The sequence below is a fragment of the Amblyomma maculatum genome, chromosome 2 (assembly GCF_055883805.1).
Source record: "Amblyomma maculatum isolate TAMU_Amacu chromosome 2, ASM5588380v1, whole genome shotgun sequence".
NCBI classification, from domain to species: domain Eukaryota; kingdom Metazoa; phylum Arthropoda; class Arachnida; order Ixodida; family Ixodidae; genus Amblyomma; species Amblyomma maculatum.
Genome location: NC_139345.1, coordinates 100,906,444 through 100,927,620, shown reverse-complemented (window position 1 = coordinate 100,927,620; position 21,177 = coordinate 100,906,444). Strand labels below are relative to the sequence as shown.

The following is a 21,177-nucleotide window of genomic DNA, read 5'->3' as shown; positions in this document are numbered from 1 at the left end:
TAGCGCTAGCCAAAGCCGCAACTGCTCGCGGCTACACCAGCGGCAAGCCAGCGGCACAAAGCGCAATTTTTTGACACGTGACCATACTACGTGACGGCAAACATGTCGGCCCCCATGGGAAGAGAGAAATCAGGACGACTTTCGGGCGCTGTCGGAGTCTGTCGATCGTTGCCGTCGCCAGGAAAAAGCGTAAGTACTTTTTTTTTTTTAAATCCTACTTCCTGTAGCCCGTGACGCTGCCGATAACGTGCACACGTACCGGCACGCAGCCCGCAGCATTGATGGGTACCCGCGCTGGTTACAGTCGCAGTGGTCGCAGTCACCCATCTGTGGACTGGCGTTTCCAAAATCCCGCGTGACTCATGCAAGAGTGCACGGCATCAGTGTTCTTGGATATTTCCGTTCGTTTACTTAGGCTGTTTGCACCTTCATTTCGGTGGCTAACAAGGAATGCAGCTCCGTGTGCGCTCAACAATACGGTTTTCCACGTGTCTACCTCGGAAGTAGCACGATGCTAGCTTGGCATCTTTGAATTTTCGTGCACGCTGCATGCCGCGATTTGGTACAAATGTCCGCCTCCGGTGCTTCTGCCCTGTGAGCATGTGCATTATTTAGAAGTCGTATGCCTTATAAGGACGTAGGAAAAACGATAACAGGCAAGGTGAAAAATAATAGAATTCATTTCAGCATCTGTCTTCGACGGGGCTGTTTACGTGGTCACGTAGTAGTAGAGAGAAAAATGTAACTATGACAATACACTTAATTCAGCTGTCATATGTTTGTTAGCCATGCAAGTTTCAACCAAGACCACATTTATGTGATGTTTAACGTGTCGTACCCTGACATGTATAACTTGATGTTTCTTTCTATCCACAGAAGATGCTGCCCCCCAGCTGTACGATGCAAATAGCAGAATATGATGTCTGACAGCTGCCGCCAGGCTGGGAAAGCACGTGGTAGCGCCAAGAAAAATAAACGCCCGAAGAACGTCGCCGTCACTGCCGAGGCCAAGGGACTTCTGCCAGTAGTGATCACAGCGAAACATCCGGAGATGACTGTCAGCCAGACTCCAGAAAAGAAGAAAAAGCGACGAAGTCGCAAGCGGAAATCGCTGGAAGCCGCACATGGGCCAGACAGTAGCTTGTGCAAAAAACCGAGGCTTAGTGCTGATGATGTCGCGGACTTACCTAGCACCAGTGCATCGCCCGGTGTCAAAAACCACAGCCTTGTCAACGACAACACCGCCGAAACGGGCTCGGATCGTGAGCCAGCCACGACGACTTTTCACTGTACGAACAGAGCGGCAGTGAGTGCAAACAGTGCTTTGAACAACAGTGGTGAGCCAGAAGACGACGAAGATGCCGAAAGGCATCGAATCAAAATGCATCTTCATAAGCAGCGCAAAGCGCTACCCATCTTCCCAGTTAGAAAGGAGCTTGTGCGGGTCATACGACAGAGAGACTGTGTCATCCTTATAGGGGAGACTGCCTGTGGAAAAACGACTCAGCTCCCACAGGTATTTGCTTTCCACAGCAATTATCGTGCTGCTGCATCTGTGCTTAGAGATTATCCTATTTATTTAGGTGCTTTTACTGTGCATGCAAGACAGCATGACATGGGAGGCTAATGTTGCACTCGCTTGCTGCAGTATCTTCATGCCACTGGCTTCACGAAACGAGGGGCTGTCGGCATAACACAAGTAAGTTGTGGTCCGGTGCCCAGGTGTGCTTTGTAGTTTTGCTCAGAAATTGTCTGTTCATTTGTTGATGCAGTTACACAAGTTGCTTAATACCAGGCTAGCGCAGTGCCTTTGAGGTAGAAAACAACATTGGCAAGCATGAGGGTGGGGTCCCAGCGATTATATGTGCTAACACGTTCGTACTTGCGTATCCATTCTTCCACGTCCGCAGTGTCGGTACCATTAAAACAAACAGCATCGCGTGGGTTGGTGAGGATGACCGATAGCAAGGCCCCCGTTGGTGCAGGGACGGCATCCTGAGGCATCGTCTGGCAGGAAATCAGGCGGCCGCTGCGGAGCTCCGTCGAGCTGAGGCTGACGCCAGGATCAATGGCTGCACCTCCACTAAGATGTTACGCGAAGACTAGTTTACCAAACTTCGGCTGGGCCGACTCTTAAATAAAAAAAGAACGAAAAAAAGATGCAGACCCAAAATATGATGCATGTGAAATACACACACCTCCAAAAAAAAAGAGTTAATAATAATAATTGGTTCACAGGAAAGGAAGGGTGCAGTATCTGTCTCACTTGTTCTGTGGACACCTGAACAGCACCGGAGGAAAGAGAGAAAGGGGTGCCGGTAGTTGGGGAGCTCCCCAGTAATTTTGACCACCTGGGGATCTTTAACGTTCACTGACATTCATCGAAACACAGCCGGCGGCTGTCGGGATCGAACCCGGGTACTCTGGCGCAGTAGTCGGGCATCTTACCACTACACCACCGCGGCACATCGCCTTTTTTTGCTTTCATATCTTCTTCTGATTGGTTTCTTTTTATTTGTGTGCTTTTCTCACTGTGGAAAATATAGCCAACTAATTTCAGTGTTTCAGTGTTCGCTGACTTGTGAAATTTGCAATCATTTGTTTTATTGGGTTCCGTGTAATGCCTAATAATTCACACATTGGATTATTGTGTACACTTTCTTACTGGTTAGCTCTCAACTTGTCTCAAACATTTGCTCTGCAGCAAGAATAACACCAAAACTTGACATATCCAATTGCTTGCGTTAGACCTGCAATAGGTTTTGTTTTCCTGATCAGGTTACTGTAGTAAATCTGGCCTTAGAAGAGATATACGGGGCATCTGTTCTGAATTTTAAAGTCTTTCAGCGAGTTGCTTCTTCCGCTTATCTTGAGTGTGTGATTTGTTCTCTTGATACAATTTTTTCTTCTTTGTTCTTAGCCAAGAAGGGTAGCTGCAATAACTGTTGCTGACAGAGTTGCCATGGAAATGGGTGTTGAACTTGGTGACCTGGTGCGTATATACACAATATCATGCAGCATAGCAATTTTTTTTTTTTTTTCGACAATCATAACCGTCACTTATTTTCAGGTTGGTTACTCAGTTCGCTTTGATGACACGACGAGTGGTGCCACCAGAATCAAGGTGCTCTTGCGTCTTTTTGTTTGCTGCAATCACATACCAGTCTGTCCTTTCCTGCCAAGATGATTTTCTGTTGTGCACGAATCCAAAAGAATGCATGCATCTGTTTGTAGTGCATTGACTGAAAATAATGAGCTGTGATGCACACTATGTGTTGCAGTACCTAACGGATGGCATGTTGTTACGAGAGGCCTTGCTGGACCCACTGCTTCGAAGGTAAGCTGAGTTGTTGCTTTCTTGGCACAGACTTTACTGTGTTGGCATTGAGGACACTAAAGACGATAGTTTCCATGACTTGAACTTGGCTGTATGAGATATTTTCTTGTTATGAGCAGTTTCATGCAGTGTACCTTTGCTTGCTTTGCCTTTTGATTCTTGCAGGTACTCAGTCGTGGTGCTAGATGAAGCTCATGAAAGGACAGTGAACACTGACATTCTTTTTGGTGTGGTGAAGTCTGCACAAAAGGAGCGGCAACGCATGGAAGCAAATCCGTTAAAGGTGAGTGGGGTTCTAATTGTGTTACCTTCCGGTTTCTTTCTTGTAATATGAAGAACACATGAAGAAGGAAAAGAACATTTGGTAATCCTAATCAGACTTTATTCTTATGTTTAATGTGCTGTTTTGTTCCTTTTTAAATCACTTTAAAATGAACCGGATTGCTGTATGCTTGGAGCTTTTATAACTGAAAGTTTCTTCTTGCAATGTGAGCCCAATTTTATTAATTTTTTAATTTGCCATATAAAGCATCTATTTATGCATTCTCATCCTCATTCTTTTAATTTTTCTTCATACATCACACCATGTAGTATGCAAGTGTAGCTAAATACTTGTCTTTTGGTGTGCACCCCACTTGGGCCACCTGCCAGGTGCAGATTCCATGGCAAAATGAAAGGTTATCTGGCTAAACGGAGGCTGTAACAGCTTTCACTGATTGATGTGCTAAGCCAGCAACCTTATCGCTACATTTTTTTCAGGTTCTGTGTAGGGTTTGTTTGAAATCATTACAACTAGGTCACTCTTCTAGATTCTATGTGCTGACGATTTCTGCCATTAGGTTCATTTCTACGCTGTCTTGAGTGACATAAATGCCTTTTCTTGCTTCCTGCCCATGTCTCAGATTGTTGTCATGTCCGCCACCATGGACGTGGACCACTTTTCCCGGTACTTTGATAATGCCCCTGTGTACACACTTGAAGGAAGGCAGCATCCTATTGAGGTAAGTTTCACTGCATTAGTGACACGGCTTAGTCTGTGCTGTGTTGAGCTACAGGAGGCGGTACAAATGCTGTCGATAATGTGAGCTCGAGGAGGGCTGAAAATTTGCTTAAATTGCGTGAAGCCTTTTTATTACACCAGAGATTGATGAAATCATGGGCAGATGCAACTCATGTAAGCAGTGGCAAATGCCCTTCAAAGGAGGCCCTCCAATCACTGATGTGAACCAGTTGTCATGACGTCAGAGTTAACCTTTTGCACCTGCTGGCAGGGCATCACAGGGGGCTAGCAGTTGCAGAAGGATTAACCACAGATTAGTCAAACCAACATAGGTGCCACATTTAGTTGACTCATTAACTGGAGGGCCGCCTTTAGGAAGCATTGGCCACTACATTCTTAAAGGACATTCAGCTATAGTGTGTTAGTTTGTATAATATGCCAGTTCAAAATGAGCAAGTTCAAATCACTGAAAGAACCAGAAATGAATGAAGTGGAATAGATGGTGGTCCTTTGGTTCATTAGCATGTTTCATGCTGCTGCAGGTATATTGGTAAGCATGGAAGAGAGAAAATCACGCAAGTATAATATATATATTTTTTAATAATTACATTGTTTCTTCATGGCAATAGTAGAAGCATTACTGAGGGCTGCGTGCGCATGCAAAAAGCTTTTCGGTTTGGTTTGGTTTCTGGAACTTATTGTCCCAAAGTGACTCTGGCTATGAAAGACGCCATAATGGAGGGCTCCAGGCATTTCGACCACCTGGGGTTCTTTAACGTGTATTACATGGCACAGCACATGGGTGCCTAGCTTTTCGCCTCCATCGAAAAGCGGCCACCGCAACCAGGATTTGATCCTGCATTCTTGAACTCGGTAGTCGAGCGCTCTAACCACTGCGCCACCCCGGCAGGACCAGAAAGCTCTTTATCCTTGGCTGCCGTACCAGTGGGGCCCCAGCAGACCACGGTGCCACTGAATGAACTGTCAGTTTTATGCAGTCACCTCTTGGCTCTTGCTTAACCACCTGACTTACTGGTAATTACAAGTTTACTGCTTACCATATTGCTACGGGTCGACTCATCGAAGATAAATACTTAGTAACGTGACTTTCTGCTTTAGCTGACTTGACCATGACCACTCTTTTTCTCTACCCTTCCAGATCATGTATGCTGTAAAGTCTCAAGAGGACTACATCTTCTCAGCCTTGGTCACTGTATTTCAGATACACAGAAACCAAGGGCCAGGGTTAGTGGCTCATCTTGCCTGCCTTCTCGTAAAACACGGCAAGCAAGTTTTTGAATTAGGCACCCGGTGCTCGGCAGCAAGAATGTTGGTCAGTGCTTTACCTGCTGCACCCTGTTTTAATTTCTTTAACTCTAGTCTACCTTCCTGTCTCGCCTATTCCTTTCTCTCTCTGGCTTGTTTAAGAGGATAGGATTATTCACATTGTTAAAGTGGGGCATGCAAAAGAAACGGCAACTTAATGACAGAAACAGGACAACGTGACATGATGTTGAGATATGCTTTAATGGCCAGTGGGCCAGGTTCAAGTGCTCCACCTTGCACCACTGCCCGCTTTGTCATCTTCATATTCATGCCCCGAGCAATCATCCAGCTGATTGCTTGGAATATGATGCATGACGTGATGGTGAGCATGGTCAGGGAGGCTAAGCTTAAAGGCTTGCCACAAGATGAATGAGAATACCTGGTGAATGCTTCTCCCTAGAACTTCGAGTCTGGCAGTTGCCATTATTCGTAGGGCCAGGCACATGGACACAGTGGGCGACCGAGGCGGGGCACTGTTTTGGGTCTAATGGTCATAGGGTCAACACTTCATTGTGGGGTCGCAAGCATTGTTTCGTCTTGTGGCTTTTCTTGGTCATCTTTTCTTGGGGTTAGGGCTTGGGACGGAACTGGGGAGAGCGGCAGGTTGGGTTGGTCTAGTCGAGCCAGGGCAGAGCTGTGCAGCCAGTCCAGCTGACTGTGGCTCACAACCGAGGTAAATGAAAGGCAGCGCTTCAGAGACTGGATGAAAAGGAATGAAGAACGGCCACTCCACGAACAAGATGTTAAATCGTTGCAAGCAAAGGACGATAACATGACTGAAAACAAGGCTACGTGATGATAGGATTGCTTTAAAAGCCAGCGGGCCCGGTGTGAGTGCTCTGTTCTGCACCACTCCCCGCTTTGTTGTCTTTGTAGTAGTATGCTCCTTTGGAAGAAAGCAGTTTGTTGCCACCCTGTATTTTGGAGATGAATTGTGCATAGAACTCTCTGAACTGATAATTAGCTGCCTAAACCAAAAATTATTCTATCCCCATTGAGAATTGAAGGTAATAGTATGTGGGGACCCCTCTACATGAAGAACCTTAGCAATTACGGGGCTTGTTGGTCACGTTGCATAATAGAAAGTTTCCATACTTTCTGGTAGTTTTGTTGAAACTAATAATTTACTTTGGTAAAGTTAAGAAATAACTAAAGAACTATATTCATTGCTTGTGGTAGCATTATCTTTGTTATCCTCAATGGCAGTTTTAATGCAGTGCTGTTGCAACGTTTCTTGTTTTCCATAAAGGTGAACAACTTGGCGATGGTAATAACTTAGGTTGAGCTTAGTACTGATTTCAAAGAGCCTTATTTGTGTAAGCTTTTGCACTGTAACCTTTTACATTGCAGGGACATTCTCGTATTTTGCACTGGCCAAGAAGAAATTGAATCAGCTGTTCGAGCTGCTCGGGAAACAAGGCTGCAGCTTGATCCTGGTATTGTACTGCGATATTCCTTTAACCTTGCTAGCCATTATGGACTACATGTTTTAGAAAATATGCTTCTGTAGCTAAGGGGGTTTGGGGGGAGGGGGGGGGGGGGGAGGGGGGAGATTTTTAAACCTCAAGGTGTCATTATTCTGCTGTTTAGTTCTTTTTGTGAGTGTGCCATAAAATATCAGTGTTGCCAATTGTAGAGAATTTTCATGAGATGCTGAGGAAAACATAGCAGTACTAGTAGCCAGAGTATAGTTGCCTAAGGCATGTCACTAATTTGGAAGTTAGAGTGTCAGCATTTATTTTAAAAAAAATTGGGTAGTATTTGTTTAAGTTTACAGTATTTGCTCACGTAGTGAGTCCACTTACATAATGAGCTCACTCATCATTTTTTGTCGATGAAAACTCGCTTAAAGAAAAATGCTTGTCTTTAGCGCCTCTCTCAGTTTTGCGCCATTGCAGCCCACACTGCATTCATTGCTAGTGCGCGAAGAGGCTGCACAGTGAGAAGCGAGAACATCATGGCATGTTTATATTTTGACATTACCTATTGCGGGGTAATGTCAACAAACACCTTTTGAAGCGAACGATGCTGGAAAACGGTACCGTTATTGGGGCTGATCATGTGCCATCATTAATAATGGACGGGCAGCGTTTCAACTCTCGCAAAAAAATTTGTCAGCTTTTTTTTCTGCGTAATGAACCCCGCCCCAAACTGATGTCAATGTTTCTTGAAAAAAAAAAACTGGTCCATTACGGAAGTTTATCCGGTTAATACGTCTGCTTCAATTCTTGTTGAGTTTTAACATGTTATTTAGGCAGTCTAAAGAAGAAGAAAGGTGATGTTTTGTACACTGTTACATTCTTCCCATTATGTACAGTTCTGACAGATTGCATTTCTTTTTAATTGAAACTCATGCTTATATTTATCCATCTATGTTTTTTTGTTTCTTTTTTCTGGCTTTCTACTGAAGAGGAGCAAAATGTCCTTGCCCTCCCTCTGTACTCGGCTCTTCCTTCAAGTCTGCAGCTGAAAGTGTTCCAGCCAACACCAAAGGTATGTGGAAGGCTTTTGCCCTCTAGTTTTGTATTTTTTTTTCATTGGTGTAATTTGTGTTGAAAGAACACTTCATGTGCTGACTGCTAATGAATGTGTGCAGTGCATGTTGAATGCTTAAGCTGCAGTAATCACTGCATCAGATTCTGTACTTAGTCTGCAAACAATCGAGCCCTCTTAACATCCCTTGTAAGGGATGTTACTGTAAAATTGGGCATTAGGATCTTTGATACACCTAATGATCGATCTCAGAACTCTGAGCAAATGAGGAGGTGACATAAACTGGCTTCAAGATGAAAACTCTTGCTCGTCTGTAAGTGCGATGACCGACACACATTCCCAGCTTCCATGCCATCCCCTCCAAAACAACAAGGTGACCCATAAAAAAGCAACAAAAAGACAGCATTTTTTGCAATGCTTGTATAGACAAAGTTATGCACGGGAATGCATTGATGATGGGGCTTGCAGTGTTGCCAATGGAGTACATCAATGTATGTCATCAAGAAACCCAGGTAATGGGTTTAACTTCCAACTGCCTAGCCCACTTGATTACTGTTCTTTCCACTTTTTCTTGGTGGCAGGAATAATACATGTCTTGCACATATTAAAATAGCTAAAGTATCATAACTTGTGACTGTTGCTTTGCACATTATCACACACATTGCTCTGACATTAATGTGCTCTGGAGCGAAAATGTTCTTTTAAATACCTTGCATAACAGTGAGTTGGTGCACTATCCCCTTGACGGAATGGAAACATGCACCGGAGCCTGGTTCTGTTATAGTTTATCTGTGCCATGTCAACTCCACCATGCCTTGCACTGTACATTTGTCCAGGCTACACATAGGAGTGCAGGGCATGTTCTGCTGCAACATCGACAAGTTACCTGTTGATAATTTCGCAGCAGGGTTTTGCTCACCGCTTCTCACAACATAGTCTAACACGTTGAGGAAGAAATATTAGGAGCACACTCAGACATGTTGAGAAGTAGCTATTGTTATAGCAATGCACCTATTCGAATTCTTCAGCGTAAGTGAAAACTTGTTTTAACAGACCGTGTTTTTCACGATGTGGAGCTCATGTAGGTTGCCTCAAGGTGCTAGGTTTACGGCGAGTGAGGCTGCGATGATCCTAAGAAAATAAGGAAATACGGATGGTAGTGTGTGCATTCATTCTACTCCTTGCCATGCTCGAATCTGCCTACACAAGTCCACATCGTTCTAAGAGCTGCATCCTAGTAAAAAGGCTCACAACTGAAGGATGTGCCTACTACGGGCTTGGTGTGCCGATGTGCCAAGCCAGGGAGTTTAATTCGTACACCTACCCTATGTTAAGAAGTTGATAACACAGTTTGGTCTTTCTATTATCTGTCAAGTGCATTTTGTCTTGTTTATTTGAATGTATTTTGTACTGTAGTTATGCTGTCTTCAAGCTCTTATTCTTGTGTATCTAAAAACAGGGTTGGAGGAAAGTAATCTTCTCAACAAATATTGCGGAGACATCCATCACCATCCCTGGAATCAAATATGTAGTTGACACAGGAGTTGTCAAGCAAAGGTAAAAATTTGTTTCCTGAAGCAGTCTGCTTCGCAGCATTGTTTTATACCTGCTCTCTGGTTTTTCCTTGGTTATGCTGATCTAGCTGTTTGAACAATAATTTGGCACCAAGCTTATTGCTGCTGGCATCAACAATTGATTTCACTAGTCCACAATGGGTTTTAGCAGCACTTTGTTAATAAATTCCTCTCTCTCTGTTTTTGCCACAAACTTTAGCACAAGTGGTGCTGTCACCAAGTGTGTATTCATAGGAGCAGTACTGCTGTTACCGGTAATGGATTCACTGCACCGGCATTAGTGTTACTGCAGATACTGTTCTACACTGCATCAGATGTGTTCTCTGTTTGAAGCAGGTAATAGTGGATTCACACAGCTGTGGAAAGTTGATGCAAAGCTTAATGGCAACGGAGCAAAGAAAATGACAGCATTACAGCATTGGCGCTCTTGCAGAAAGACAGTGTTTATCCTGTCATATTCTCATCTACATGCATTTTTTTTTTATCACTTTGTTTGCACTATGTGGATTATTCAAGCTGAATGCAGATATGGTTCCGTAGGTACATGTCTCTTTTCTGGCCAACATTAAACACTTTGTGCAATGTTGTGCTGTTTTTGTTTAAAGGACATACCAACCAGGAACAGGTCTTGAGGTGCTCAAAGTGAAGAAGATATCGAGGGCGCAAGCATGGCAGAGAGCTGGAAGGGCAGGCCGTGAGTGCAGGTAAGTCTTGCTCCAGAATTCTCTAGTACACCTTGTGTACGAGGTGTGACACAAAAGAAACGAGACTAAGTGTGTAGCTTCGAAAAAGAGTGGAATTCTAATGATTTAGTGGGTTCCCAGTGGTCAGACTGTTAATCAACACTACTACACTGAAGTACTTCGGGAAAAAATTAGGAAAAACAGAAGGTCACAGTTGTGAAGTGATAGATGGCTGTTGCATCAGGACAATGCACCCCCTCACACGGCCCTATCTGTCAAGCAGTTTCTGACCAGCAAAACATTACTGTGATGGAGCATCCTCCTTATTCACCTGATTTGGCTCCGTGTAACTTTTTTATTTCCAAAAATTAAATCTTGCTTAAGGAGGGACGCGGGTCTTAAACTGGTCAAAAAGGTCTTAAACTGGTCAAAAATGGGCGAAAAATTGATTTTGAGAAAAACGCATTTTCGGAATGTTTGTACCTTTGAGCACTAGCCTTCAAAATATCAACACTGAATTCGGTCGGAAAATACGGTAAAATCAACTTTTAAAACGCCATGGGAGCCTCGAAATGGCCAAAAAGGGATGAAAATTGTTCGAACTTCCCGCGCGCGCCGCAGGTGAAGCAGCCGGCTGGCTACCGCCACCTTGGACTTGTTTTGAAGCTTGTTTCTTTGTGCGCATTTTGCGGCATCTCCAAATGACATCGCTCAAACAGAACAACCACCGTCGCGGGTTTTCCGAAAGCCGTTTCCGGTCCACTGATTGGCTGGAGCGCGCGCTCGCGAAGCGAGCCCCTTGTCTCGCGCTTCCCATTGGCCAGCGCGACTGACTTTCCTTTTTTTTTTGTTTGTACGTGCGGCATATAATCGTTTGCGAGCGGTTCAGAGGCATCAAAGATAGCATCGATAGATTTAACTGTTCAGCTGATACTCATGGTCCCCACCGACGCTACAACTTCGTTGCTTTTTTATCGCGTCGCTTCACGAGCCTGACATTGCGCCGTTGCACGCGTTCGTCATCCGCGGACGGTTTCGTTTTTTTGCAGATTGTCTAAGTAATCACGTCGCTGTGCTCAAGGGGTGTGAAAGTTCGAGCTTTGCTACAGCAAGGGAACCCGCGTGCGGCCCTGCATGCGCTTTACAGCAAAGTAGCAAAGTTTCATTCTGGAATATTAGCCAATTTATTAGGTCATTCCAGTATGCCGCTGTGCTTTAGCCTTAAACTTTGTACAGGTTTATTAATATTGCAAGACTGTTTTATCGTTAATTTGAGTATTTGTCTGCATTGAAGGGCACTGGGCATATGAAGTGGTAAATGAAGCTTCTCATGCTGGTTCTAGTGGCGGTATATTTAGACTTCGTGGCAAGCTTTTGCCAGTATTTGGGGAGGGTACTGTTATATGTTTAGTATACTATAGCCTTTCTCATAAAGAACAAAGCCTCACAACGATTCCATTTATGTTACCATAGCTGCCGTGTAGCAAAAGTTAAAGGTCTCAAAATGCAAATATGTTTTTCTCAGTGCTGTTTCTGGGCATTGCACTCAGCCTTACTGTGCTTTTTCTCTACATTGTCGCCGAGTGACAATGACAAATTTAGCATCACTGCAGTCATATTGAAAAGATCAGGGGGTGATCCAACACTTACATCACTCTATCGAGATTTTTTCAAATTGCCATTAAAATAATATTGCATGTCAAAAACTTTTGCTGATTTCCTAATGGCATACACTACCTTGGCCATGGGTAATGGTGATAGCTTCAGTTTTAGTTGACATATTCAAAAGCCAAAGACAGTTTTGGAAATGGGAAGAGCATGACATTTTTGGTGAGAAATATCACAGTGAGGCTACTGATTGTTCAAGTTATAATATGTGGTCAAATTTCAAATGCCGTTTTCTCAGTTTCATATTTTTGGTCGATCTCTACAGTCTTACGCAGGGTTTTGATAACTTCATTTTAGTTCACACAAATAACTTTGGTACCATTTTCTTCAGAGAGAAATGAAGTAGCCAATGACATTTTTAATATTTTGGTTTAGACAATGGATAAATGTCAATTTGAGATTAGATTAATGAGTTCATGTCAAATAATGCAGCCTTTTACTCTCACCATAATATGTGAGGATGACGTGCCTTTTTGAGAAAAACGAATGATGTCATCGGGTATGGGAAGACTTTGGCTATCAATCTATGTAATTAAAAGCAACGAAAAGCAATGACAAAGTTCATTAAAGCTGCGTAAGAAATTCACTAATTATGCTCTGGACTTTGTTTGATAACTTTTGATCTAAGACCACCAGCTTAATCATAATTGCATTTTTGAAATCAGGAGAGAAAACCACATCTGTGTACAAAGTTTCGTGAGATTCTAGCCATAACTAAAAAAGTTAGTTTTAAGACCCTCGTCCCCCCTTAAAGGGAGCCCATTTTACCTCAGTTGAAGAGGTTCAGGCAAAAACGGAAAATCTCCTGAAGGGCCTTCCAATAACCTTGTTCCAGAACTATTACCAGCAGTGGCAGCACAGACTGCAGAAGTGTATGAATGCTAAATGCGACTACTTTGAAGGTGATAATGTCACAGAGAACCGATTCTTTAAGTACAATAATTTAATGGACCAGTCTCATTTCTTTTGTGTCACACCTCGTATATATATCTTGCACGTTGCACTTGCCATGGGTTTAAATTCGCTTTGTAGTGTATTGATGAAGCCAGTGCTTGCTTCGTTACCACTTTTATTCAGTCCATTACGTCTTGTTGGTGGTTGTTAGGTGTATATTTTTGTTAGAATTTGCCTATCCTTATAAGAAGTTGCACCTGATGTGCACTGTTACAGTTTTCACGAAGGTAGAGGTTGCAGTTGGTTTTAAAACAGATAAGTGAAAGGTTGCATGCTGCAGCTAACATTTGGTTGTGAAACAAAAAGACATAATTCTTCCTGGTTTCAGTGGTGTCTGCTACAGGCTCTACACCAAGGCAGAGTATGAAGCCATGAAAGAGCACAGCATCCCTGAAATACAGAGGTATGACATCTTTGTGTCAATAGTGATGCTTAGTGCCTCTATATGATGCATACAGACTAGGCTAATTCATCTTTATAGTCAACATTCACTGGATTGACTGCAAAGTACTCTTGTTCAATGCTTTATTTGTAGCACGGCACGGCATGCTAAAATCAGATTAGTGTATCAGTATACAGTAGACTCCCTTTAAGACAAACTCCAAGGGACCATGAAAATTGTTCGTCTTATCAGAAGTTCGTCTAATCAGGAGTGCTTCCAAAAATGATGTTTGAGCATGCAGAGTGTGTCCAAATACCTCATATATGAGAACAAATGAATAAAATGGCCTTTCAGGAAAATAAACTGCAATACAAGCATTTATTGGACTAATGATTGTCTACTACACTTTGCAGTAGTAAGGCATCAGGCATTGTTGACTGTTACCCAGTCTGTTATTCTTTTTTGTGCCTGTCGTGAAAATCGACGGCCTGTTACAAAAGCAGACATCTCGCTTAACTTTTGAAGATACCCTTCAGTGCCCTCACACTGTTCAAAAAACTGCGCTAAAGTGTCTAGGCAGGCATCAGCTGCATCACAGGTAACTAGTGCAGATTCAGGCATAACATTCAAGCTGTCATCTTCAGCAGCAGTTTCCGATGGTAGGTCAAGCACTTCTTCAATCAGAGCGTCCAGTGTGTCAGCCCTACACGTTTCCACACTTTCGTCAATGCTGACATACGCACTGATGTCAATGAACACACCCTTACTGCTCAGCGCAGAAACAATGCTTCTATCCTCCAAGTTCGCAGTGTGGTCCTCATTCGTAGTATCGCAGTCATTCTGCACTGAGCAATCACTAAGTGCCACAAATCCTGCATGGCGGAAGGCGTTGGCTTGAGTAACCTGCTCCCAGGCGCTCGTCAGTAAGTGGACAGCACTTAACAGGTTAACTGTGTACTCCTTACTGCTCTCCATGCAAATCAGCATCCTTTGCAGCAGAGAGCAACAATAGTGCCTCTTCAAGCTACTTATTACTCCCTGGTCCATAGGCTGCAGCTTCGCCGTTGTATTCGCTGGTAGAAACTCCAGTCGGATGGCATGAAGTCCGGCGACGTGGCAGTGTCCGGGACAGTTGTCAACAACAATGAGAACTTTTCTCTTCTGTCTCTGGAAGTGGCGATCCATCTCTTGAAGCCACTGCTCGAAAAGTGCCTGCGTCATCCACGCTTTTGAATTAGCCATGTAAGTGACCGGCAGCGTTTTTATGTTTTTAAAGCAGCATGGTGCTTTAGATTTGCCAATCACCAGCAACTTTAGTTTGTCAGTCCCAGTCATATTTGCGTCCACGAGACCGTTACTCGAAACTTGCTCCGTTTGCCCGCCACGCAGTCATCACCAGCAAATGTGAGCGTTTTATTTGGGAGTAGCTGGTAGAAAAGCGCAGTTTCGTCCACATTGTATATGTCTTGAGGGTCATATTCGTCCATGAGTTCATTCATCTTGTTCTGCCTCCAATCGCTGCAGACCGCTTCATCCACTGCAGCGGCCTCGTCGACAACACAACGAAAGGCCAGTCCATGCCTTTTCCGAAAACGGTCGAGCCACCCATCGCTGCACGCAAACTCGACATTCAGTTGCAGAGCAATTTCTTCCGCCTTAGCTTTCAGTAGCACTCCATTCACTGGCAAATTCGCACTGCGCGCTCTCTTCACCCAGGCAAGCAGAACGTCTTCAAGGTCTTTGTGCATAGCTGTGCGCATCCTCTTCTGCTTCGGCGCAAGCTCACCATCTTCCAAAGCACTGGTAATCCGCACTTCGTCCTTCACGATACCGCTCACGATACTTTTCGCGATGCCAAACTTGCGCACTATTTCAGTCTGAAAGCCGGCCGGCGCGAACTTCGGTCAAAACTTCGGCCTTCTCACGAAGCTCAAGCGGTTTTTTTCGAGTTGTTGTCTGACCAGCCATAGTAGCAACACGGCGAACACGGCGTGCACGAAAACAAACAGCGCACACCACGAGGTGACAGCGTACAGCCTGGTAGAAAATTGCGGGACACGACGTGCACGCCCGCCACGAACAATTGATCTCTGCACTGCGTAGTAGGCGTCGTTGGCAGTCAGCAAAGGTGCGGAGCTCGGTAGCACTGGCATGACGACACTATCACGTGATCACCATTGGGAAACGTCATTGGCTGCTTTTTCTTCTCACTGTTTTTTTTCTCGCGTTTCGCTAGTTTTGCTGGCCGGGCCGCGCATGCTCTTTTTTTCCTCTCTCTCTCTCTCTTCCTCTCTGCGCTCTGTTTCGTCCTTGCTCGAGGTCGTACCAAGACAGCCGGCGCGACGCGAAACGCGAACCTACTCCTACTGCGGGGACAAAAGGAGTGAGCGGGGGAACAGTGGGAGAGGACGAACAGCGGCACTCTTCCGCCTTCGTAGAATCGCATTTCCGACGCCGACATGCTTGGGTCTGCATGCGTCGGCGGCACGGATGGTCGTGGCACTGAAAAGCTTTTTTTTTTTTTTTCTTTCCGCTGAAGCGCTGCTCGGACGGTCGAGTAAGCTGCGCGGGTGGGGTGCGGCTGGCCGTGAAAATTCATCTTCGATTAGCGATTGCAAAGTGTTCATCTTAAGCGGATTTTTTTTGCATTGACTCTATGGGGAACCAAACAAACGACCTCCACTGTTCATCTTAACTGAGGGTTCATCTTAAGCGAGTTCGTCTTAACGGGAGTCTACAATTGTGCAACACAAATACCGAAAGCCAGGTTGTATGAAAAAAAAAAAAAGTAATTTCATAAATATCAGCGAAAGCTCACTTTCATTCCCTTCACAAATGCCAGTCATACTGCAATGTGCTTGATTCACTGTATCTTGGTTTTGATGGTGTCGTCCATTATTTTAGAGAAAATGTTCCTAAAGGACTTCATTTTTTTAATAGTTGTGCTAAGAGTGACTGAAAATTGTACTGCTTACAGAGCTTAATTTCTTCTGTCGCAACCTCTTCTTAGTTTCGAGATAGCTTGATGCTTTCCTGTTTTAAATGGCATTTAGAGCAGGCATGACAGAGCAGTGAAAAATAATTTTTCTTGTCTCTAACACCCCATTGTGTTGAACTAAGCAAATTAATGTCATTCCCTTGGCTTGCAGTGTTTTGAGGCAATTTGATACTTAGTGTAGCATTATGTATGGTTGGTGCCTGAATATTTAACAAAGTCAGAATTAAAAAAATTTCACTGATTGCATTAAAACCTAAATATCTTTGTTCTATACACACCTTATAGGTTTTACATGCCAAGTGTGGTACTGATGCAATTAAATATATGCTTGAAATTTTGCACACAAAAGTCATCTTTGGCCTAAAGTAATAAGTAGGGAAACAACATTTTTAATGTTATGAAAAGGTACAGTGAAAAACCTCAGTTCCGATGGTGAAAGCACTTATTATTATACTACCTGCTGGAAGTTAGAAGCAGTGAAGCCAGTCTTGGGGAGAAAAAGCATAGGCCTATCAGCTTGCACATGCCTGGTTGCGGGTGACATCATGATTTTACGCATCACACTCTTGAACAAGGATAGGATCTGCACCTTTCACAGCCACCGTGGGCGCTTTAAGTTCTTCAATAATTTTTCTCATAAAAAAAAAAAAGGATATTCAAAATGCATGCCCGCCTAACAATAGCTAGTGCCAGCAGCTACCGAAGTCTTAAAAATCGCTGTTGGTTAGCAACCGTGTGAGCATCTGTAAGCAGCATTTAACTCATCGGAAGAGGCAGTACAGTCTAGCAAATGTGTACATACCAACCAGGGACGGGATGAGTGTGTCCTGCTTGGATGGCCATGTGTCATCTTCCAAATCCATCCTGGTATAGTGGTTTGAATTATCAGTGGCGAAACCAATTTGCTTTTGAATTAATTAGCTGCTTTATTCGTAGATGTCAACGGAACAAGGTGTTTCATTTATGCAAGTTCATATCAACAAGCTTTTGCTACGTGTGTTCTGGCTCATGTTTCTGCGATTTGTCTCTCTTTCTCACTTACTCCAATTATTCTCACCTGATAAACACCCAAACACGTATGCCCATTAGCCACCGGAATAGTATTCTGGAAAGCAGTTAGAATGTGCTTTCACTTCCTAACACTCTGTCAAGTGCAATACATATTGCTCCAACTTTCGTGAGCTGCTCTTATCGTAACTGTATGGCTGCTAAGTGATGATGCACATTTGTTTCTTCAGTAGTACATCTGGGCCCTGTGTTTGTGCTCATGGTAGAAAGGTTTGAATATAGCTGCTTAATGCATGCACCCGGATTGTTCGAAGTGAAGAAATCTGTTCAGTGCTGCCTCACATAAGTGCATATTTCTTTTTCTGTTTGGATGTTCACCTCGCAACATAAATGCTGAGCATCCTGGGTGTTCAAAAGTGCACTTACCTATATTGTGGCTATACAAAGGGTTTAGCAGTATTTCAAGGTTCAGTGTGAGGGTTATTGCTCTCCAGAATTTATGTGGGTATACATCATGCGCTTGATGGTAGCTAGGAAGATTTTCTTGCTTTTGACCGTCCATGTTTCCAAGTGCGCTTGTGCCCTTTCAGGTGTAGTCTTTCAGGCGTGGTCCTGCAGATGCTCGCCCTGGGCATCAAAAACATATTTTCCTTTGACTTCATGGACAAACCATCCGACAAGGTGAGCGTGCTTCATAACCAGTTGCGCATTTCGATGTGTAGCACAATATTCATTATACAGTCAATGACCGAATTTTCGGACACCCAAATTTTCAGACATGCCCGATATTCCGGACGTCTTCGCAGCACCGCCACGAGCCTCATAGAATCAATGTATAAAGGCATCTGAAATTTCGGACGCTCGAACCCCCGCCATCCAATTTTTGCACTTTTTGACGCATTGGAAGGTCTGAAACTGCAACTGCATCATACAAAGCCGCCATTTTGGCTATCTCCCAGTCTGCGTACCATGTCACAGCTTTGAACAACTAGCCGTACCTAGCTGTCTAACACAGATTTGGTCTGGCCACGCTGGCTATGTTTACCAGCGCCTCTCCTGGAGTTTTCTGAAGCGCCGTCGATGCCGCGACCGTTTCGCCTTTTTATTGCGCAGACGCATCGCAGATCACATGGTGTTCTTCCGCTACGCTAGTGCATGGTTTTGCTACGTGCTACGTATTGTGTCAAGTGTGCTCTGCGACGCTAGGCTTAGGTGGTTCAACACTTCGCAACAAGAGGATTTTGCTTGCCCGCGATGGCCCCCACTCCGTCCTCGCCGATGGCATCGAAGCGCGGAAAACAGTACCGTCGGTTAACGATGGAGAAGAAAGCCGCCATTATTAAACAAGTAATGAGCAGCTGATCGCAGGCTGACGTGGGTAGGGAGTTCGGCATTTCAAAGCAAACAGTCTCGGATTTTCTCCAGAACAAGGGCGAAATCCTGGAAGCGGCCGAAAAACCATCTGGAGCCAAAAAAGGAATGCAAGCCAAGGTGTTCACCCAAAGCTTGAAGAAGCCCTCATCGTGTGTCTTAATTCAATGACTGCAATGCGGTTGCCGGTCTCGGGCGGCGTCTTGAAAGAAAAAGCGGAAACTCTCGCGCTTCAAATGGGCATTGCCGATTTTAAGTTTAGTGATGGGTGGCTGAGAAACTTTAAACATTGGAAGGACCTCAAGTTCAAGGAAGGTGTGCGGTGAGAGCGGCGCCTTCGACAATGCAGTTGTTGAGACGTACCGCAACGGAAAACTGCAGTCTTTGTTACAGCAGTTCTCTGCTGACAATGTTTTCAACTGCAACGAAACTGGCTTATTTTATAAGATGTTGCCGGAAATAACGCTTGCTTTTGCTGGTGACCCATGCCACGGTGGCAAGCACAGTAAAGAGCGGCTGACCGTTCTCGTCGGCAGCAACATGTCTGGCAGCGAGAAGCGTCCCATGCTTGTAACCGGGAAGTCGAAGAACCCGAGGTGCTTTAGGGGCATCGCTGCCAGTGTTGTACGAAGCCAACAAAAAGGCATGGGTCACTCAGCAGTTGTTTGAGTATTACGTCCGCAGGTTGGACAGGAAGTTTGAACTTCAGAACAGACGTGTCGTTCTCTTCGTTGACAACTGCGTCGCTCATGGTCACATCAAGAATTTGAAGGCTGTACAGCTGGAATTCATGCCGCCTAACACGACTGCAATTCTCCAACCGATGGACCAAGGCGTCATCCTCATTCTGAAACTTTTGTATCTTTAACAGGTACCAAACCACATGGTGTTGTGTGCGGAAAGCGGCAAAGGCTACAACGTTGACCTTCGGTCTGCTGTCGGAATGCTTGCGGATGCATGGAAGACAGTGAAGGAAGACACGATTCGCAACTGTTTTCGCCATGCAGGCTTCGCACTCTCCACAGAGGCAGCAGACTTGCCTGAATGCGACAACATGATTGACATGTGCCTGCCCATGGACGACGCAATCAACGACCTCTGCTCTGCTGGGATTTCCATACCGACGGAAATAACTTTTGAACAGTTCGTCGACGCTGACAATGAGCTCAACTTCAGTGCAGAACTGACCGACGAGGAGCTAGTCCGTCAAGTTGTGGAGGATTCGAAAGACTCCGATGTTGAGAATGAGGAGCCAATGTCTGCGCCGCCTACGAACGTCAAGTTGACGCGAGCATTGCGCACGCTTTCATCGGTGTACAGCGCTGACATGACTCTTGCTCAGATTGAGGCGAATATGATAGCATGCAAGCTTCCGGAATGCCGTCCAAATAAGGATCGTCAAGTTCTTTAAGGCACTGTAGCAATAACGCCAGCTGCCATAACGACACATGTATAATAAACAGGCTGTCGGCTGCATAGAGTTTTTGAACGGCTCTTTTTCATGCTTTGGTGTTTCGCCAGCCTAATACCTCATGTTTAACTATTTTGATCCCAGATATATTCGTAAAATGGTAAGTCTTTTTTCACGCATTCGTTTTTTCGGACTGCCTGAATTTTCGGACGTTTTTGCGTTCCCTATAGGGTCCGAAAAATCGGTCGTTGACTGTAGTACCATCTAATAGGTGCAGTTGTCTCAATGAAGACATGCTATATGTCTATAGCCCTTGTATCTTTTTAAAGCAATTTGGTATGTAAAAACTGCACACAGTTGTTTGAGGTGTAAGTTAGGTACAAAATTGAGTTCCTAAAAGCTTTTTGCCTGTAAAAGTAATCAGTGATGTTTTTCTGCTGTGATGCAAAGCAGAGGAGACATACTGATTCTTACTGTTTCTATAGACAATCTATATATGGCTGCTTTTGTTAAAAAAAGACTTCATTTACCTAAATTCTTCTAGTTTACATCCTGTTATTTCCTCGCATATGTTACTGTTTCTTTGCATCTTCATAACAAACGTCTGTGTTTGTGTGTACACTGCAGAAATGTTCTTTCAGAGCAGCAATTTGAAATGCAATGGAGTGTTGAAGCCAGACATTGCTAGCAGGGGCAACACTTGGTGCAGTGACGCCTCTTAAACATCATGTCAGTTTTTGTCTTCTGGCCGCTATCTTCAGCATCTGTATTTAAACATATCACTAGGCAGAGCTATGCTGACGTTAATGGGCATTAAAGATAGCTTGAAACCATTTGCAATTAAGAGAGAACTCCGTTTCCAGTACACAGCCTTTCATACTTGCAACTTTTGGAGGCTTGTTTTGAGGTAGTGATCAGGTTAACTTAATCCTGATGTAATCTGCTCGGGATGCAAGAAATTGCTAAAATGTG

At 44.3% G+C, this 21,177-nt stretch overlaps 1 protein-coding gene across 2 annotated transcripts in view; it reads left to right on the top strand.

Annotated features, from left to right (window-relative positions):
• The first annotated feature begins 32 nt into the window (after nt 1-32).
• The window catches only part of LOC146199411 (ATP-dependent RNA helicase DHX33-like), a 40,779-nt gene continuing 19,634 nt past the window's right edge, over nt 33-21,177 (top strand). The window contains exons 1-15 of one of the 2 annotated variants that reach the window (XM_084594882.1): nt 33-189; nt 877-1,516; nt 1,649-1,699; nt 2,921-2,992; nt 3,071-3,124; nt 3,282-3,337; nt 3,503-3,620; nt 4,240-4,338; nt 5,497-5,582; nt 7,014-7,099; nt 8,074-8,156; nt 9,616-9,713; nt 10,336-10,434; nt 13,364-13,438; nt 18,014-18,104. In XM_084594882.1, the coding sequence (XP_084451008.1) occupies nt 917-1,516; nt 1,649-1,699; nt 2,921-2,992; nt 3,071-3,124; nt 3,282-3,337; nt 3,503-3,620; nt 4,240-4,338; nt 5,497-5,582; nt 7,014-7,099; nt 8,074-8,156; nt 9,616-9,713; nt 10,336-10,434; nt 13,364-13,438; nt 18,014-18,104 (1,668 nt within the window). In that variant the 5' untranslated portion in view covers nt 33-189; nt 877-916. Of the gene's footprint in view, nt 190-292; nt 595-876; nt 1,517-1,648; nt 1,700-2,920; nt 2,993-3,070; nt 3,125-3,281; nt 3,338-3,502; nt 3,621-4,239; nt 4,339-5,496; nt 5,583-7,013; nt 7,100-8,073; nt 8,157-9,615; nt 9,714-10,335; nt 10,435-13,363; nt 13,439-18,013; nt 18,105-21,177 lie in introns of those variants that run through there. The other variant, XM_084594883.1, reaches the window with a different exon arrangement.